This window comes from Somniosus microcephalus, chromosome 7 (assembly GCF_052327205.1).
Source record: "Somniosus microcephalus isolate GS21.2 chromosome 7, FLI_Smic_1.0, whole genome shotgun sequence".
NCBI lineage: Eukaryota > Metazoa > Chordata > Chondrichthyes > Squaliformes > Somniosidae > Somniosus > Somniosus microcephalus.
The window spans coordinates 26,092,108-26,104,371 of record NC_140993.1 but is presented as its reverse complement, the minus strand read 5'-3'; the positions used below and the strand labels follow the sequence as shown (position 1 = coordinate 26,104,371).

Here is a 12,264-nt window from a genome sequence, read left to right as displayed (position 1 = left end):
CTATGGGTGTGTACGCGCCGTGTACCCACCCGTAGGAACATCGGAAATGCGAAGCGCATGCACTGAAAACCAACATTTCTGATCTGTCAAGAATGCTCCTGACAGATCGGACGCCTGCCCTGGAGAAGGGCCTCTGCGGGGGGAGAGTTCCACTTTCTGGAGAACCTCCGCCCGCAGAAAACCCTTAGAAATCTTACGCTTGGGAAAAGCCTACATAAGGCCTGCTTTTACCAGCATAAGAGTTGAAAAAAGTAAAAAAAAAAGTTTTCACTCATTTATAATTAAAAAATACTTTTAAAAAAGGTAAGTTTATTTTTAGCCCCGTAAAAAACTTTAATTATTTTTTTCAAAAAATTTAATTTTTGTTTAAAATATTTAATTTATTGTAATTTTAACTCATTTAAAAAATGTGATGGTTTTTTAAACTTTATTTAATGTTTTACCGTATTTTTGGGTTATCTCCATTCATATATTTGACAGGTCTGTCTGTCAAGTGTATGAAGGGAGATTCCCTTCTCCTATTGGCTCCCCATGGCCCACGTGATCCCAGGGAGGCTTGCGAACCGCCTGCGCCTCTGGGATACGTGGGCCCTGCACATTTCGAGTTGGAGAGGCCCAGGAGCGGAAGTGTACGCACCTCGGGAGCCCTCAGGTAAGTTTGTAGATTATTTCCAGATCGGAGGCCCCCGCACGCAGGAAGCTTCCGATCGGAAAATACGGGCTCATATCACAGAATCACAACAGTGCAGATAGAGGCCATTTCGGCCCATCGAGCCTGCACCGACACATATCCCACCCGATCCCCGTAACCCCACGTATTTAATCCCCCTAACACTAAGGTTCAATTTATCATAGCCAATCAACCTAACCCGCACATCTTTTGGACTGTGGGAGGAAACCGGAGCACCCGGAGGAAACCCACGCAAACACGGGGAGAATGTGCAAACTCCACACAGACAGTCACCCGAGGCCGGATTTGAACCCGGGTCTCTGGCGCTGTGAGGCAACAGTGCTGACCACTATGCCACCGTGCTTCTTTCGGATGAGACGTTAAACCGAGGGCCCACCTGCCCTCTCAGTTGGGCAGTGAAATAATCCCACAGACACTATTTTGCAGAAGATGATTTCCCTGGTGTCCCGGCCAATTGTCATCCCTCGGTCAAGCTTACCAAAAACAGATGATCTGGTCATTATCGCTCTGCTCCTTGTGGGAGCTTGCTGTGCGCAAATTGGCTGCCGCGATTCCTACATTACAACAGTGACTACACTTCACAAATGTACTTCATTAGCTGTAAAGTGCTTTGGGACGTCCTGAGGTTGTGAAAATGCAAGCCCTATCTTTCTAATACCCGCTCTGAGCGGTTAGAGAATGATCAATTACTGCCTCGAGAGTTTAAAACTAGACTAAGCTCTTGTGTGAAGTTTCAATCAGACCATCACAGTGCTCAATTTTAAATTTTACTTTTCTCACGAAGGGAAACTCGGCGTCAGCTGTAGCTCAGTGGGCAGCTCTCTCGCTTCCTGAGTCAGAAGGTTGCGGGTTCAAGTCCCACTCCAGGAACTTGATCACAAAAATCTAGGCTGATACTCCCAGTGCAGTGCCGAGGGAGTGCTGCACTGTCGGAGGTGCCGTCTTTCAGATGAAACGTTAAACCGAGGTCCCCGTCTGCTCTCTCAGGTGGACATAAAAGATCCCGTGGCACTATTTATCCCTGGTGTCCTGGCCAATATTTGTCCCTCAATCGACATCACTGTATCTGGTCATCATCACATTGCTGTTTGTGGGAGCTTGCTGTGCGCAAATTAGCTGCCGTGTTTCCTGCATTACAACAGTGACTTCACTTCAAAAAGTACTTTTTTGGCTGTGAAGCGCTTTAGGACATCCTGAGGTCGTGAAAGGTGCTATATAAATGCAAGTTTTTCTTTCTTTATTAGATATGGAACATGCGCCTTTCTCAATGAGCATTTCACATTGAAAACAGCAGAGGACTGTTCCTCCCTTGATGTGCAAGTGTTAAACATGAATTCAACAGACCTGCAGTCACGTGAGCCATGGCAGAAGAACCTAACCCCTGCCGATGATATAACAAACAGGACGAAGAGCACTTCTGGTTTGTGCGAACAAGTCAGTATAGCAATTGAGGTGTTTCTGACTCTGGGTATTATGAGTCTGCTGGAAAATATTCTGGTCATTACTGCAATTATCAAAAACAAGAACCTCCACTCCCCGATGTATTTTTTTGTCTGCAGCCTAGCTGTTGCAGACATGCTGGTAAGTGCGTCTAATGCATGGGAGACCATCGTGATAGCCTTACTCAACAGTAGGCATTTGATTGTTGAAGACAGTTTTGTCAAACAGGTGGACAATGTGTTTGATTCGATGATCTGCATCTCTGTTGTGGCATCCATGTGTAGCCTCTTGGCCATAGCTGTTGATAGATACGTCACCATATTTTATGCTTTACGCTACCACCACATCATGACTGTAAAACGAGCCACTTTTATCATTGCAGGTATCTGGATGTTCTGTATCGGCTGCGGCATCATTTTCATCATCTACTCTGAAAGTCCAACTGTCATCATCTGTCTCATCGCCATGTTCTTCATTATGTTGGTCCTCATGGCCTCTCTCTACAGCCATATGTTTTTGCTGGCTCGGTCCCACGCCAAGCGAATTGCTGCTCTGTCCGGCTACAACTCAATTCATCAGAGAGCAAGCATGAAGGGCGCGATCACCTTAACAATCCTGCTCGGTATTTTCATCGTCTGCTGGGCTCCATTTTTCCTGCACCTCATCCTCATGATCTCCTGTCCCGGGAATCTGTACTGTGTGTGTTTCATGTCGCACTTCAACCTGTACCTGATTCTCATCATGTGTAACTCAATCATTGACCCGCTCATCTATGCCTTCCGCAGTCAAGAAATGTGGAAGACATTCAAGGAGATAATTTGCTGCCACAGCTTAAGGGCAGCTTGCAGACTTTCTGGCAAATAAGACAGCAAGTAGGGAAGACAGCTGGCATTCAACCCTCCCACCATGGCCAAAAATGAACGATTAAGATCTGACAGTCAAACAGATATTAGCTTAACTTCATGATCAAACAAAAATTGTTTCCAATACCTGTATGAACTTCAGTTGACAGCTGCTGAAAATTTGTGGGCGGCTCTGAGATTCCTTCCACCTCATCGAAGGAACATTTTTGTTAAACATTGGAGTACCCCATGGATTAAGGCAAGAGGGAAGAGAATCTGGGATTGTTCTCCTTAGAGCGGAGAAGGTTAAGGGGAGATTTAATAAAGATGTTCAAATTATGAGGGGTTTTGATTAGAGTTCATGGGGAGAAACCGTTTCCACTGACAGGAGGGGTCGGTAGCCAGAGGACACTGATTTAAGATAATTGTCAAAAGGACCAGAGGGGGAGATGAGGAGTTGTTACGATCTGGAATGCGCTGCCTGAAAAGGTGGTGCAAGCAAATAAAATAGTAACTTTCAAAAGGGAATTGGATAACTACCTAAAGGGGAAAAATTTGCAGGGCTATGGGAGAAAGAGCAGGGGGAGTGGGACTAATTGGATTGCTCTTTTCAAAGAGCCGGCACAGGCACGATGGGCCGAATGGCCTCCTTCTGTGCTGTATGATTCTATGAAATTAGCGCAAAACAAAGGCTTATTTTCTTCAATAAGCTACATGTTTCCATTGAGGTGGAGAGAATGTCCAGAAGACCAGTCATGATAATAAGATGGTTTAACAACCGCAAAAGCAAGCGAGGACATTAGTAAGATCAGATGCTAAACAAAGAGCACAACATTTTGGAATACCCCTGCTAGATCAAAGCCACAGCCTTTTAGATAAGTTTGAACATCAAGGGTGTAAATGTCTGATTTAATTTTATCATTTTGTTTCATTCACTGAAATTTCCAGTGGGCGGAATCAGTGTTCCCCTCCAAGTCACACACCAGCCTGACTTAGAAGTATATCGCCGATCCTTTATCGTCGCTGGGTCAAAGTCCTGGAACTCCCTCCCTAACAGCACTGTGGGAGCACCTTCACCACACGGACTGCAGCGGTTCAAGAAGGCGGCTCACCACCACCTTCTCAAGGGCAATTAGGGATGGGCAATAAATGCCGGCCTTGCCAGCGACGCCCACATCCCATAAAAACAAATTTTTAAAAAGTGTCACTTGTTTAAAAGGCAGCATCTGGCTAATTGAAAATATACCTGAGTGTATTGTTTGATTAAAACTTACATACGATTTGTAGAATTCTGAAAAGCTGTGACAATATGAAATGAATTAATGAAAATTTGAGACAAAAGTGACAGTTTTGTATAATTGTACCAAACTGTGCCCTGGTGTGTAGATACATTGCTTGGTGTAGCACTGGACACTAAGGCCAAGAAGGTCTCAGATTTTAGCTCCTGTGTTTGATAATCTAGCCGGCTTCAACTGGGAACATATCGAGAGTGCTGCAATTGCTGTCTGGGCTGGGGAGAGGGATGCATCACTAGACAGCCCCTGGTGCTGAAGGTCCGTACGCATGGAGGAAGGATGTTCTTGCCATGGAGGGAGTGCAGCGAAGATTCACCAGACTGATACCTGGAATGGCAGGAATTACGTATGGAGAGAGATTGGGTCGATTGGGCTTGTATTCACTAGAGTTTAGAAGAATGAGAGGGGATCTCATTGAAACTTATAAAATTCTAACAGGGCTAGACAGACTAGATGCAGGAGGGATGTTCCCGATGGTGGGGGAGTCCAGAACCAGGGGTCACAGTCTAAGGATAAGGGGTAAGCCATTTAGGACTGAGATGAGGAGGAATTTCTTCACCCAGAGAGTGGTGAACCTGTGGAATTCTCTACCACAGAAGGCAGTTGAGGCCAATTCATTAAATATATTCAAGAAGGAGTTGGATATATTTCTTAAGGCTAAAGGGATCAAGGGATATGGGGAGAAAGCAGGGACAGGGTACTGAGTTTGGATGATCAGCCATGATCTCATTAAATGGCGGAGCAGGCTCGAGGGGCCGAATGGCCTACTCCTGCTCCTGTCTTCTATGTTTCTATGGGCATGGGGTGAGGACAGCACCGGGCTTGGCTCTGATGATTTGCCATGGTTTGAATAACCTACTGACATTCATCATCCAGGATCGCACGCCAGGAATGGCCGTTTGTTGGATGTAGAACTGCGGCAGAGAGAACACTGGTGCAGCATAAATTGCCCACTTCAGGAGAGGAAGAGATCAAAGGGAAGACAATCAGAGGGGAAAAAAAACATGAGGAGGGGAGGAAAAAATAATTGCGATTTTCAGTTTAATGATACCTCTGGAACTGCAGCCTTCCATGTGCAAAGAGAGATGATGAAAACGTTCATTAAATCCTCAAGATTAGTACATCAGACTTTGTACTCACTTTGTTAAAAACAAATGTTCACAGTTGAACGGTTCTCAAATCAAGATTTGTTTAAGCTAAATGGAGTTTAATATGTATTGCCCTTTCAAATAGTCTTAAATGTTTAGTTTGTAAATACAGAGATTACAAATTTGGTCCAATTCTTTGTCCAATTAAGATTGATATAGAAACTGTCACCGGCTTTTGTCATTTATATTTCCACTTAAGCTGGGACGTTTTGTGGTCATTTGAGTTTAGTCAGAAAAACAATGAAACAGAAGCTTTGTCCAGAAAAACATGGTACACTGAAACAAATTTTCAGCCTAGATGATACTTTTTGACATATTCATGATGTTTGATATTTAAGCCTTTGTTCCGTGGCTATCATTCACAAATTGACAAATGTAGTGTGCTCGCTTCAAATTGTGTGTGCGTGCCTGTAATGAGGACCTTAGGAGCTCAGACAATGTCTTAAGTATGGTGTATTGTTTGTAAATATCAAGTTATGTTGTACATTGTACTGAACCTATGGAAGATCCCAAAATGTGTACAGTGTGATATAACTGTCCATGAAGAGATTGCTTTGTTGCACATAATGAATTACTCTTAAAGTGCAATGTGTGTTCTTATTTAAGCAAGCAGCACATAACAATTGAATCTAATAATATTTTATCGTCTTACTTCACCCATGATAATCGTAGCGGAGGCATGGAAATGACAGCACGGAAGGAAGCCATTAGACCCACTGCACCTGAGCCCATGCTCCTGTGTCGGCCGTGGCTCAGTGGGTAGCACTCTCGCCTCTGAGTCAGGAGGTCGTGGGTTCACAGTCCCGCTCCATAAAGACTTGAGCACAAAAAATCTAGGCTGACCCTCGCAGTGCGGTACTGAGGGAGTGCTGCACTGTCAGAGGTGCAGTTTTTCAGTTGAGATGTTAAAACTGAGGCTTCGCCTGCTCTTTCAGGTGGATGTAAAAGATGGCACTATAAGAAGAAGAGCAGGGGGAGTTCTCCCCGGTGTCCTGGGGCCAATATTTATACCTTGATCAAAATCACTAAAACAGATGAGCAGGTCATTATCACATTGCTGTTTGTGGGAGCTTGCTGTGCGCAAATTACAACAGCGACTGCACTTCATTGGCTGTAAAATGCTTTAGGACGTCCTGTGGTCATGAAAGGCACTATAGAAATGCAAGTCTTTCTTTGTTCCTTTTCTAGTATTTCAACTGGCGCTATCTCCTCTAATTGCTTTTCCAAGCCCTTTCTTTATTGCTCTACAAATACTGATCCAATTCCCTTTCAAAATGATGTTTGTGCCTCAGTAACCTGTGTGATGAAGATTGCCGTGCTCTAATAGCCCTCCTAAACCTGAACAACAAGATTAGAAGGGTCATTAGAACATGGCCAGCAAACTACAGCCTCACAGCCATGGACCTACCATGACCCAGGACCTGTGTAGTATGATTCTAAAACTTTTAGACAAAGGAAATGATGTCTTGGGTGAGGGTCAAGGATGCAAAAGTTCCAGGTCTCAATTTTGGCCGACCTGTCCCCCAAACTCCTGCAGAAACACAAGGCCTTTTGATATTAATAAACTTGTCCTCTACAACCAAAGCATCAAATACAGAATGACTTACTTGACTAAGCGTCAATTTCAAATGGTGGATGTTCTCCAACCTCCAACACCCCGAGGCTTCCTACAAAGCAGAAACATACCTCTCTCTCTCCACCTAGGAAATCCCTACCAGCCCACCTTGAAACCTCGTTGCAACAACAGCCCCTGAGAAGCAGGAGGACCTAGACATGGGATTACCCCTGCCGTCCCACCACGACCAGCCCAATGCATAGGCTACATAAGCATCCATCCTTTGAAAACAAGGATGGGAACTTTAAAATCGAGGCGTTGCTTAACCGGGAGCCAATGTAGGTCAGCGAGTACAAGGGTGATGGGTGAACGGGACTTGGTTCGAGTTAGGACACGGGCAACAGAGTATTGGATGAGCTCAGGTTTATGGAGGGTGGAAGAGGGGAGGCCGGCCAGCAGAGCCTTGGAATAGTCAACAGGTAAAAAAGGCATGGCTGAGAGTTTCAGCAGCAGAAAAACTGAGGCAGGGCCAGAGTCAGGTGATGTTTTTATTTGTTCCTGGGATGTGGGCATCGCTGGCCAGGCCAACGTTGTAGGAATTAATAACGGGCGGGGTTGGAGTTATTGTCTTTGGCCAGTCAGAAGCCTCTGAGCTGCTCCAGGGACCCCTGTGCGGTTTCGAAGCGCTCCCCTATTCCTGGTTCTGACCGCCGGACTTATTCGGTAGCGATGTAGACAGAAAAACGTGACTCGTGGTTCGGGTGCAAAACAGACCAGTATTTATTGAAACAAAAGAAAGAAACAACTTAAAAATAATCGATACAACACACCTATGCCTGGTACAGCACTTTTGCTTAACACAGTTCACTTATCGTTTACTGCAGCACTCTTTTGCTTAGTGGCTTTACTTAAATACAGCACCTTTAACTAGTGCAACACACCTTTAATACAGTACACTTTGCTCACTGCAGCACCTCTGCTTAGTGGCTTTTACTTAAATACAGCACTTTAATACAGAACTCAGTGTCCACTGAAGCACCTTTCTGCTTAGCGCAACACTGTTACTCAAATACAGCACTTTACTTCTTACAGATCACTTAAGGTTCACTACAGCATTTCCCTGCTTAGTGCAACACTTTTATTTAAATACAGCACTTTACTTCTTACAAATCACTTAATGTTCACTGCAGCACTTCCCTGCTTAGTGCAACACTTTTATTCAAATACAGCACTTTCAATACAGAACTCAGTGTTCACTACAGCACTTCTCTGCTTAGCGCAACACTGTTACTCAAATACAGCACTTTACTTCTTACAGATCACTTAATGTTCACTACAGCACTTCCCTGCTTAGTGCAACATTTTTATTTAAATACAGCACTTTACTTCTTACAAATCACTTAATGTTCACTACAGCACTTCCCTGCTTAGTGCAACACTTTTATTCAAATACAGCACTTTCAATACAGAACTCAATGTTCACTACAGCACTTCTCTGCTAGTGCAACACTGTTACTTAAATAAGGGCGGAGAGAGCAGACACAACGAGGGAAAATCAACTAAAATTACGGTTCTAACAAAATTCCCCTTAATTCCCACCCCTATACCTAGTCTAAGTTGCCTTGTAATGGGCGAGAAAAATATATGCTCACCAATGAAAATGCCTGCTCCGTGCCCCCTGTGGTCTATGATCTTCACTGCCCCGAAGTAGAAAATACCCCAGTATTTAAAAGTAAACTGCTGGTATTCCACTCCTTTAGGCAGGCTTCTGAGCTGTTCTTCTGTAGGCAGAGCACGGAGGCGAGGCGGCAGAGAGAGAGAGAGAGATGGCTTCTTGAGAAGCTATCTTATACCCCATTTGGGGCCGAAACCTTCCCGCCCAGATCCAGGTGCATCTGGGCTGAACAAAAGGGATCCAAACTGTCCCCATTGTCTGTGATGGGTTTGGATGAATTACCCATTTATCGTGATGGGTTTGTGAATGTATTCCCATTCATCGTACTGAATTTGAATGGAGCTGTCTTGGTTTGAAAAAAAGCATATCTTTCTATAATTGCTGAGTAAACAGCTTTGGAAGTTAGTGTAAACAAAAGTCATTGTCCTGTGGTCAAACTGAAACCGCAGTCTCAAGTGGTTAATCCTTTGTGTAAACATAGTAGCAGTTTCTGTCGATTGTCTCTGCAGGGAGGGGAACTCCCTGAACTGCCTTTGATTGGCAGTTTAGTCAGCCATCTTTGATCTTCCCTTTTCATATGTCCACAGTTTGTGTCCTGACACGAGTTCGGGCAGCCATCTTTGATTACCTCTTTTTCACAGACACACACAAGCTGCCTTTTCAATGTCTTTTGTCTTCTGCCACGAGGTCTGACGGCCATTTTGATCCCTGGATTTTAAAGGTATATTACCCAGGTATTCTTTAATCAAAATTCAATCTTCGGAACTGTAGGAAATTTTGAAATTATTGCAAAATCCTTACAACGTTCATTGCCTATCCCTAATTGCCCTTGAGAAGGTGGTGGTGAGCCACCTTCTTGAACTGCTGCAGTCTGTGTGGTGAAGGTACTCCCACAGTGCTGACTTAGTCGTAGCAGTTTTGATACAACTGAGTGTCTCGCTGGGCCATTTCAGAGGGCAGTTAAGAATCAACCACATTGCTGTGGGTCTGGGGTCACATATAGGCCAGACCAGGTAAGGACAGCAGATTTCCTTCCCTAAAGGACATTAGTGAACCAGATGGGTTTTTATAACAATCCAGTAGTTTCATGGTCACCATTACTGATACTAGCTTATTATTCCAGATTTATTTAAGTAACTGAATTTAAATTCCCCATGGTGCGATTTGAACTCAAAGGGCTAAAAATTCAGTTTGGGGCGCCAAGCTCGCCTGGGCGCCGGAATTACCGCTGCGTGCGGAGCCACTTGCGCCATCCGGATATTCAGTTTCTGCGCCCCAGATGGAAGCGGGCCGCTAAACGAGGCTTCCCGCGCCCCGCTTGGGGCGCTGAAACTGAATATCGGCGCGCTAAGGGCCGCAGCGCCACATGCTGCGGCACGGCACGCTGCGGTACTGCAGGCCTTCCTCCCACTGTTAAGGGGGAGGTGCCTGCAACAGCGCGATCCCTGCTCGCGAGTGCCGGCAAATGAGCCCGGCACCAAGGAGAAGTGCCGGGCTCTCGGGAAACAGCCGGCAATGCCGCGGGGGGGGGGGGGTGGTGTAGGAGGCCGGGGACGGAGGTGCGGGCAGGCGGGCGCCGAAAAAGCGGCCGGCCGCACCTCCACCTTAACTAGCGCCACTACCGCCACAGGTAGGCCCCTGTGTACCGGTCGCTATTTGCGGCCGGCGCTGAAGAGGCAGGCGCGACCAAATATGGCCATCAGGGCGATAGCGGGGCGCTGCGCACACCGATGACGTCATCGGTGGCGGCGCAGCGCTACAGGCTAACGCCGCCATTAGCGCCCCGCTAAATATCGCGGTAGGTGTGGCCAGTGGCGCAAAAGCCACTGAGTGCCCTCTTTGGGCACAAACTGGTGGTGCAGGCCACTGAATTTCTAGGCCATAGTCTCTGGATCATTAGTTCAGGCCTCTGGATTATTAGTCCAGTAACATAACCACTATGCTACCATACCTCTAAATATAGATGTGGAAGCAGGCAGTCTTGGTGAGGAAGCGGTTATGTGGTCGGAAGTTCATCTCGGGGTCAAATACGACACCAAGGTCGAGAACGGCCTGGTTCAGCCTCGGACAGTTGCCAGAGAGAGGGATGGAGTCGTTGGCTAGGGAACGGAGTTTGTGGCGGGGACCAAAGACAATGGCCAGGCGACAGACAGCATCCCAAGAAACTTCCAACCCCAGAACGACAGAAGATAACGCCATGTCTAAGCTAACAAGAGGCCACTCGCAGACAGCCTCAGTCCAGACCAAGGAAGGGAAACCCCAAACTCCAGATATTGATCTACCGTGGACAACAGCAGTGATGGCTTCATCTGGGAGAGGCTGTGTACTAATTCTGCACAAAAATTATAGTCCCCAAATGTTTAAGCTGTGGGTGGAATTTGTGTCGCTGTCAGACAAATTGCACCTGACCCAACACCCAACTCTGTTACCTTTCAGCCAATGTCCCAGATTCCTCCATCACCAGAGCTGGCAGCGCAGTGGTATGCAGTCGGGAGGGAGTGGTCCTGGGAGTCCTCAACATTGACTCCGGACCCTACGAAGTCTCATGGCTTCAGGCCAAGCATGGGCAAGGAAACCTCTTGCTGATTACCACCTACCGCCCTCCCTCAGCTGATGGAGCAGCTCTCCGCCATGTTGAACACCACTTGGAAGAAGCACTGAGAGTACCAAGGGCACTGAATTTACTCTGGGTGGGGGACTTCAATGTCCATCACCAAGAGTGGCTCGGTAGCACCACTACTGACTGAACTGGCCGAGTCCTGAAGAACATAACTGCCAGACTAGGACTGCGGCAGGTGGTGAGAGAGCCAACATGAAGAAAAAACTTACTTGACCTCGTCCTCACCAACCTACCTGTCGCAGATGCATCTGTCCATGACAGCATAGCTAGCAGTGACCACTGCACAGTCATTGTGGAGACGAAATCCCGTCTTCACACTGAGGACACCCTCCATCCTGTTGTGTGGCACTACCACCATGCTAAATGGGATAGATTCAGAACAGATCTAGCAGCTCAAAACTGGGAATCCATGAGGCACTGTGGGCCATCAGCAGCAGCAGAATTGTATTCCACCACAATCTGTAACCTCATGGCCCGGCATAGCCCTCACTCTGCCATTAACATCAAGCTGGGGGACCAACCCTGGTTCAATAAGGAATGTAGAAGAGCATGCCAGGAGCAGCACCAGGCGTACCTAAAAATGAGGTGCCAACCTGGGGAAGCTGCAACACAGGACTACATGCATGCTAAAAAGCAGAAGCAGCATGCTATAGACAGAGCAAAGCGATCCCACAATCAATGGATCAGATCAAAGCTCTGCAGTCCTGCCGCATCCAGTCATGAATGGTGGTGGATCATTAAACAACTAACGGGAGGAGGAAGCTCCATGGATATCCCCATCCTCAATGATGGTGGAGCCCAGCACGTGAGTGCAAGAGACAAGGCTGAAGCATTTGCAACCATCTGCAGCCAGAAGTGCTGAGTGAATTATCCATATCAGCCTCCTCCTGAGGTCCCCACCATCACGGAAGCCAGTCTTCAGCCAATTCTATTCACTCCACGTGATATCAAGAAATGGCTGAGCGCACTGGATACAGCAAAGGCTATGGGCCCTGAGA

The 12,264-nt window shown here is 46.5% G+C and overlaps 1 protein-coding gene across 1 annotated transcript; it reads left to right on the top strand.

Annotated features, from left to right (window-relative positions):
- Positions 1-1,944: 1,944 nt before the first annotated feature.
- Positions 1,945-4,914, top strand: LOC147114559 (melanocortin receptor 5-like). The gene has a single exon (XM_085992094.1). The coding sequence runs from the start codon at positions 2,021-2,023 to the stop codon at positions 2,993-2,995; it is 975 nt and encodes a 324-aa protein (XP_085848220.1). The 5' UTR covers positions 1,945-2,020; the 3' UTR covers positions 2,996-4,914.
- The last annotated feature ends 7,350 nt before the right edge of the window (positions 4,915-12,264 follow it).